The sequence below is a fragment of the Penaeus chinensis genome, chromosome 18 (assembly GCF_019202785.1).
Source record: "Penaeus chinensis breed Huanghai No. 1 chromosome 18, ASM1920278v2, whole genome shotgun sequence".
Taxonomy (NCBI): domain Eukaryota; kingdom Metazoa; phylum Arthropoda; class Malacostraca; order Decapoda; family Penaeidae; genus Penaeus; species Penaeus chinensis.
Window position 1 is genome coordinate 26904533 of NC_061836.1, and position 8338 is coordinate 26912870.

At 37.7% G+C, this 8338-nt stretch overlaps 1 protein-coding gene across 1 annotated transcript in view; it reads right to left on the bottom strand.

The window, feature by feature from the left end:
• LOC125034465 (supervillin-like) overlaps nt 1–8338 on the bottom strand; it is a gene marked incomplete at its 5' end in the record, with an annotated part of 10603 nt that extends 2265 nt beyond the window's left edge. Inside the window, 15 exon segments of the mRNA XM_047626217.1 lie at nt 1–82; nt 1917–2039; nt 2250–2461; nt 2595–2922; nt 3134–3544; nt 3912–4076; nt 5346–5498; nt 5625–5737; nt 5873–6053; nt 6247–6419; nt 6575–6749; nt 6897–7135; nt 7288–7445; nt 7969–8137; nt 8258–8338. The exon segment at nt 1–82 is cut by the window's left edge and continues 2265 nt beyond it. Coding sequence (XP_047482173.1) covers nt 1–82; nt 1917–2039; nt 2250–2461; nt 2595–2922; nt 3134–3544; nt 3912–4076; nt 5346–5498; nt 5625–5737; nt 5873–6053; nt 6247–6419; nt 6575–6749; nt 6897–7135; nt 7288–7445; nt 7969–8137; nt 8258–8338 — 2763 coding nt within the window.

The following is an 8338-nucleotide window of genomic DNA, read 5'->3' on the forward strand; positions in this document are numbered from 1 at the left end:
CAGCTAAAGAGTAGTTGGTGCGAGAGAGCTGGGCCAAGATGTCAGACACTGAGTGCTGACCGCCATCATTCCACCGACCCTCCTGGGGAGAGGGGAAGAGTTCAATTAAGTTTCGGATTATTACCAACACAAAAAATAATTATGTATATTTGTTTCTAAAGGCAACTTCATGATAACAGTAATAGTTTGAGAGTATATATATATATACATACATATATATATATATATATATATATATATATATATATATATATATATATATATATATATATATATAGCACACACACACATATATATGCAATACAAATTTATAACCTTATTCTTGTAATTGTTCCAAACAAAATTTGATGCATAAACATTTTATGAAATATGTCATTTATCAAAATGTCTATTTCTCTTGCCCTAAGCTTGGATCTGGTTTATAATGGATAGATGACTACACTTTCATACATACAAATCTACTTAACTAATAAAAACTGATAATAAATTTCCTACAGAATAGTGTTTATTGTGCTTTCAGACACCATAGATATTTGGAAAGTACTTCCTTCATACAAACATGAAAAATTCTAAATTCTACATTCTAAAATGCTAACTTCATACTACCAACCTCCCAATATCTTGCTTAACCACTATCAAGTACTGAGTGAAATCACTTTAATATATTTTCTCTCTCTCTCTTTTTGTAATTTACCTAGTTACTGTTGGTCTTTCTTGTCATTTTGGCCATTATTTCAACACACTGTAAAACCATAGCAGGGAAACAATACCAAAATTATTGTATTTTTTACCACTATACAATAAAATTATTAATCTACAATCCTACTGTCATTCTACCTGTGTTATAACTGAATCTGTCAAAGAACTTGAACACATTTCAGAAACCAAAGATGAAAAAACAAATACAAAAGACAACACTGAAGTTAGCAGTACACCTTCACTTACCACACACAACAGCTTCTTCTCCTGGAACATATAAACTCAAGTTGCAAATAAACAATATAAAAAAAACATACGCAAATAAAAAAATAATAGAATTACATCAATTAAACAGAAAAGATAAGCATCCTGCCTTCTATGTAGTCCACTATTGACCACAGTGTGCTCAAAGGCTCTGACTGATATATTCAATTCATGGAAAGCAAGATTTTTTTCTGACTGACAATTTAAGATTTTTCAGAAAATTGGAAGTTGCAACTACTTTTATCAATATATTTTCATCCACCTAAAATAAACATATTCTATTATCAACTTACACTGGTTTATCTAACTTCCACAGTGGTAAATGACTCATATAAATAAAAAGGCAGATAAGACCTAGAAGTAAATTCAAACAAACATACTGATACTGAACATAAATACATCTTTTGTGTTCATAAACTGCAGGCCACAAACACTCTTAAGGTATACGGCTCCTTCTAGGACTTCATTGCTCCAAGTCATTGAGGTTCATGCCTCAGTAACAAATACATGCAGTTGTATAGCCATCAGACTATAATCTCATACAGGAAAGTTTTATTCCCAAAATCTGGTGTTCCTCCTGAGCCTTAGTAAGAGTATCCTTACAGGAGAGCAGCAGTGTATCTTCTACTCCCCCATACGGATTCTCTCACCAAAGCCAGGCAAACTGCAATTCCTTGCCAGCTCCTCCTCCAGGTATTTCAGTGGTTATTCTCTTGTCTCTATGGAGTCTAGTCATTTGCTTCTTCTTAAGTACAAACCAGTTTCCTGGCATCCATAATACATAAAACTGGCAGAAACATCACATACTATAACACACAGTGATGTGCAATGCTTAGAGCATATACCTTTATATAACCTACACTGAGAGTTCTACAACTTAGGATAAGACAATAAAACATGAGACAATATATTAACATAGTAAAGTAAATCAGTCTTCTAGTGACTGGTCTTACCTTCTCCTGAATGGCAGTCACATCAGGTCTGGGTGTCCACGTAGGGAAAATATTGGTGAACTCTAATGGCTCCATCCCTGCAACCACCAACTGTGGCTCCACTACATCCACCTCAACCTCAATCTGTTCCCAAGGTGAGAAAGGAAATGGATGTAGAGTTATGCTTACCATGATACTCCTTATTCATAGATACTACTAATCTCTACATCTTAGTAAGAACATATAAATCATGAAGATCCACATATTCATAGTAAGTGCCAATTCTACTTGGTTTTTATTTTTGCATGATTTGACCATGTTCTATTTTTGGAAATAAATAGAAAGAAACAATACCTTTTTGTAACTCTTTGCAGCCAAGGCCTTGGCTTGTGCCTTTGCCTTAAGCTTACAATAATTCAGGGTTGTTTCAAGTGCAGCTCGACGTGCAAAGTTAAACCGCAAAACTGCAGAGCCAGTTGTGTTAGAGTCCTGACCCTCAACTGACTCATCAGGCCACCATCCTTGCCACACCCACACTCTGTGTCCTCCATCAACCACAAATAAGGCTGCAAACCAAATACAAAACATGAACATTCTTCATCTTTTTATCTTATGTATCAGGCATTTATTATTCATTATACAGAAATTAAGAAATTTGTCTCTTCATTAATCTAATTCTTTACATGACTGTCAACATACCTGGCTGGGCCACTGAGTAAAGGTCAGATTGTAGAACTGGCAAAGGGTTAGGGACTGCTGTAGCCCGGTATGAGCATATAACCTCATTAGCTTGGAAGGAATCATGTGTTGCTACCATGTGCCATACTCGAGGAGTCCAGTCATAGGAGTGTTCATCCTCCAAGAGGGAGAAATGCTTATTTTTAGCCGAGGAACCTCCAAATCCTTCCCAAAAGTCTCGAGACTCGGCACCTTCAAACTGTTCTTTGAGTTTCTTTGTGATACCTGGAGTCCATCCCATCTCACTGTCAGAAGTCTCTACGACCTTCTGTGCTGTTATACTACCAACCTGAAGAACAATAAAAATTTAGTTTGTTTTTCAAGTGCTTGTGATTTCAAGACAAATAAAATCTATCAATGAACTCTTAGTGTAGAGTTTCAATTGTATAACAAATCAAAACCTATTAGAAAAATCAGTTATTTTTACCAAAGAAAATTGACTATACCGTACACATAACTAATTATGCATGCAGCAGACAATCATCAATTTTATAACTTACCTTTCGTGTATGCCTTAGTGCCTTAGCACCATGCCAAATATGGATGATGCCTGTCTTGGTGTTGAGAAGAACCACACAACCTCTTGATCGTAAAAAGCTGGAATTCACTTCTACTTCCACAAGATGGCCTTCATTCTCCAAATCTCCCCTGACGATGAACAACTTCCAATTCTGATTATTCTGTTCCTCATCACGTCGACCTCTGTGTATGATGAGGCCTCCTTGGAAGAGGTTAAGGAAGGCTGGTGGCTCAGAGTTCATGGAGACTCTAACATGAGGTCCACGCTCTTCATCTAATTCTACTGTCATGAGAGCTGAAACACCCTTATCTGATACAGAGCTGTCTTTGCCCTGCCAGAAAAAGTAAGCCACACGTGATCTGCCAGTCACGTTGTGCTTGGATGGCTCACCCTGAGAAAGGCAAACAGTTGTGTTAATCCCACTGAGTTAATTTATCTATTTTTATAAACAATGCAAAGAATTTACAGATCAGTGTTAAATCTCTAGAAAAATTATTATGGTGCACTAATGCCTTCTTTTCTTTATGTAATTCATAAAAATACTCTATTTGGCATAAATAAAATCTGCATAATTTTATTTGTACACCGAGTCTTGGCTGTACTGTGAAAAAGAACATAACACTATTAACCTACAGATTACTGTAATAATAATAAAGGCTACTCTGGGTATATAGCATAACTATTCCAAAATTAACCATTTCACTCAACATCAGAAAAACTTTTCCCAGTGTAAAGAGACAAGTAGAGGCACTGCTTACCTTGAGAGTCCTACCAGTTGCTGTGATCAAGTAATACCAGCGGACAACATATGTGTCCCCTTCATGCAGATGATAGCGGGCTTTCTCATCCATGAGCACTTTGCCGTATTCTGACACATGCCAGATCTTGTAATCATTTGTCGAGATGTTCAGAAGGCGACGCTCCTGAAGTTGCATAGGTGAATAACGAGATTGATTCCCACGGCGATAAACACAGGAACAAATGTCACCCATCAGTGTTGAGTTTGCAAGGACAGATGGTCATGTTGTTGAACGGCATGGCAGGGAGTTAGCAACATTTTTTGATGGATGATGCAGTCAGCGATGTTACCAGCAGCAGAGTTGAGGTGACGCGGGATGGGTGGAAGGGAGGGAGTAAGGGAAGTTAGCCAAGGTATCAGGAGGAGAACTTTTAAGGTCACTTGGAATGGTACTCAAAATCAGAAAAAAAAAGTTAATGATTTAATCTTATATTTAAAAATCTTGTTTTAATTAATGAGTTAAACAAAGCAGAACTGTATATTAAAAATCTTAAAAAAGAAAAAAACAATTATAAGTCAACTCAGAAAACATAACTAGAGCCAGAATTAATATTTTTATTTCATTAGGTAAAAATGTAAGATGGTAGACAAGGATTAAAAAGGAGAAAACAGAACTGGTTGGTTGAAGAAAAAAAAAATAGGTATGGGAAAAAAAAGAAAAAACAGAAGGAAAAGAAAAGACAAGACATGTTGTTGGGTCAGTTGCATGTATGAAGAACCATACATGTAAACTAATTATACAAACACAGAGGATAGGATTCTGAATGAAGGGCTACTTGATCTACAAGGCATCCAAGCACAGGTCACCAGTTGAAGGGGCTTTGTGGGAAAAGTTGGGAAGGATATGTGAAGACCAAAAGTCCAAAGGCAACTCCACATGGGACCTAGGAGAGCTGACTAGGTTCTCAGGGAGGAACCCTGTGTGCTGGGACAACACAGACTGCTTGTAGTTCACAAATACAGTCTTCTAAATTCACGATGGAAATAATAAAGAACTAAAGAAAGGCAGTACATAAATTTGTGTTCTCTACGGCTATGTGATGGTAAAGAAAGAGGTGCCTCCTGCAGTCTACGGGCAGTGTAAGCCACTGACTAGCAGCGACTGAAGCGACTGAAGACACTGTTCAACAGTGTGCAGGAGGAGTCTAAAGCCAATGTCAACAAGGCACAGGATGGTCTTCTATGAGTGTGCAAACATAAATCACTTTTAAGAGCTGCAGTCAACAACAGATGTTCACTGACGTACAGAGAGGTCCAGAAGAACTGCAGTCTACACTAGAAGATCACTGATACAACCACAGTCGCATGTATAGAATATAGAAGGAATATGGTAGAGCAGCATGGAGCACAGCCAAGCCAGCTGTCAGGGCTCCTGTTGTCACCACTAGCGCACCTCCTCGTCGTAGTATTCCACACCGCGTCCCAAGTGACTCATCTCCAGCACCAGATCAGGCTCAGGTGGAAGCTCCTCTAGCATCACCCGTGCATCACACGGCTGCAATTCACATACTGGCGCTACGTGGCGATCCATATCTTTCTTGACCTCCTGGAGTGAAGAAAATAAAATGGCATTATATCTTTATGATGAAAAATACTAGAAAAATTATAAATATCACATACTTAGATACATTTTGAGAAAATGAACAACATATAACCTTTTATTTATTTATACCTTGATGCGGGACTGTTGGGCTAAGTCAGGCCAATCGATAAACTTTTCTTTGAAGACGATAGTTTCAACGTTCTCTGTAAGCTTGGCACAAAGACCCCACTCTGGTCGTATACCTGTATATAGATAGTGCAAATTAGCATTATGAAGAAAAAGATGAAAAACTTTTTCCTCTAATTACTAATCTAATAGGAACATTATGAAAGGAGGTACTATTTGTACGTACTGTTTATGAAAATAAAGATTTGTACCTTTGAGTGCAGCCTGAGAGAGAGGTACCATCGGTGTTATGGGGTTAATATCACATTCAGAATAATCATATTCTTCTTCCCACAGTTCCCTTCCGAGAGCCAGCCCAACCTTTCGCTCATCTCCACAAGCACGTTTTCCTGCCCAAATGTACAGCTCTGGACCGAAGTCAAACACTAGCACCTAGAAGAAGAGAGGTACATGTAGGTATTTATATTTACATAATTGTTCCTAAGCATAAAATCATTATTTTTTTCATGGTCTACATCTCATGACACCATTTGAAAAATATAATCATGCAAGAAGGAAGAATCATCATCAGTTCTATACAAGGCACACAAAATGGTTGTGAAACTTAAAAATAACGGTCATATACCTTATCTGATTGCAAGATCTCTATCTTTGGCATCTGGCCCCAAGAGTCAGCAATTGGAACCAGTGAGTCTTCCTGTACCTCATAAACTTTATTTGCAGCCACCAAGGATGCTTCAATTAATTCATCCTCATCCGGCGTGCCACATAACAGCCCTGAACTTGTTTCATCTCCACCTGGAAAAGACATGCAATAGAGACCATTATGCTGAATCTTCAATCTGGAATCCATCTCTATGTCTCTGGACTGGTTATGACCATGCACAAAATATTACAGAGGTCTAATATGTTAGCATAGGGTATATTTATGCTACATAAACTAAAGTTCTCACCAAGCAGTCTCCAGAATTTGGCCTTCCTGCCACCAGGTGAATTTTCGTCAAGCTCTATCACATTCCGAACAGCAGAACCTATTCCCATGTCCTTCTTCTGGACTATATACTGGGCAATTTCTGAGGCTTTGGCTCTCTCTATCACATTAGCAAATTCTCCTTTATAGTGGAAAACCTATGGCAAAAGAATAAATCATATAAAACACTTCATTACTGATTAAAGGTATATCAAATTTCCATATTTTTCAAGTTATCACCAGAATTTCAGTATAAAATTACTGTCTCTTCAAAAACTAAAAGAATAACATAGTAATCCACTTACATCTGTGGGTGTTATAAGGATAAAATCATCTCCCTGATTAACACATGACACAGAAGGCTTCACTAATCTAGTTTGAGCATGACGTCGGCCCTTGACTTGTAGCAACATAAGCGACGTGTATGGGGCCATCTCTCGTACCACAGGATTGTTCTCCACCTTCTTTAGGGCCACAGCAGAAAAGTTCTCCTTTGATGCCAGTCCAGCAAGTGCCTCTACTGCTAATGAGGATCCTTTCGACACTGTTCAAGTAAAAGATTTTCTTTAGTCTTGCCCATAAACACAACTCCAGAATAGGGTAGGAGTTCCATTTAAACAAGTATTAAAACTTAAATACTTTCAAAATTAAAAGTACAAGAAAAACTACTATATTTTTTCTCAACAATATACTTACGTTCTTCCACCTTCATCCTCTTCAGTTCCTTCTCACCAACGCCCAACTTGACCTCTGTGTACTCCGACTTGATATCCTCTCGGGCAGCCAAGGCCTTAAGTGGATTCCTGGAAGTGGCTTGCCGTCTCGTCACCCGAACACTACGGCGCTTCACGACACTAAGAATGTAGATTTCTTATTAAAAATGTGAATATTAAAAAAAAATGCATCTAAATAATGCATTCATGGTGTTAATTTTAACATATTCATTGATATTATCACTGTTTTTATATTCATGTATAATTTTTTTTTCTAGATATAGGGATGGGAAAGTACACAAGGACTGTTATGCTTGTGCAATGCATGTCCCATAAGAGTGACAAACACTTTTATAACAAAATAAGCATGCAGGCTTAAAGGAAAAAATAGTGCAGCCTATCCATTGCATCTGAATCACTTACAATTCGTCATCCTCCAGTGATCTAATGCAGCAGTGGGTCAGAAATAAAAGTGTATAAACTATCTGAAGTGTCATGCATTATAACTATTATTATTACAGTCACAGTAAATGAACACAGATGGACATCCTGCCCTTTCTGCTACTGCTTTAACACTTGTCTCATTTTGTGTATCTGTATTAAAATCTAAAGATCCATTACTCCATTAAGTAGTATGGCGCAAATGCTTGCTCAGAAAACTCACAGCTGAGATGCGGTTTCTGATATAAGGTCGAAGTCTGCATCTCCAAGACTCGGCACACCATCTTCGGGTGACTGTACGGTCTCTGTTGCTGATGACTTGCTGAAGAAGGCCATGAAATCTTCATCATCAGCACGAGGGACTGCTACACTAGGACCTTCAACTGCTTCAGCTGTGTTAAATAATATTTCTTTTTTTATCTAATGGTACAAATGATCTATATTCCTCTTGAATTTTTCATAATAACAATGTAAATCATATATGACAGATCATATGAATCAAATTAATTTACCTTTCTTGTCCCTGTCATTGGGAGTTGAGATACTGCGCCTGAAATCCTTCCTTGCACTAAGAGGGCTGGATTTATTAAGAA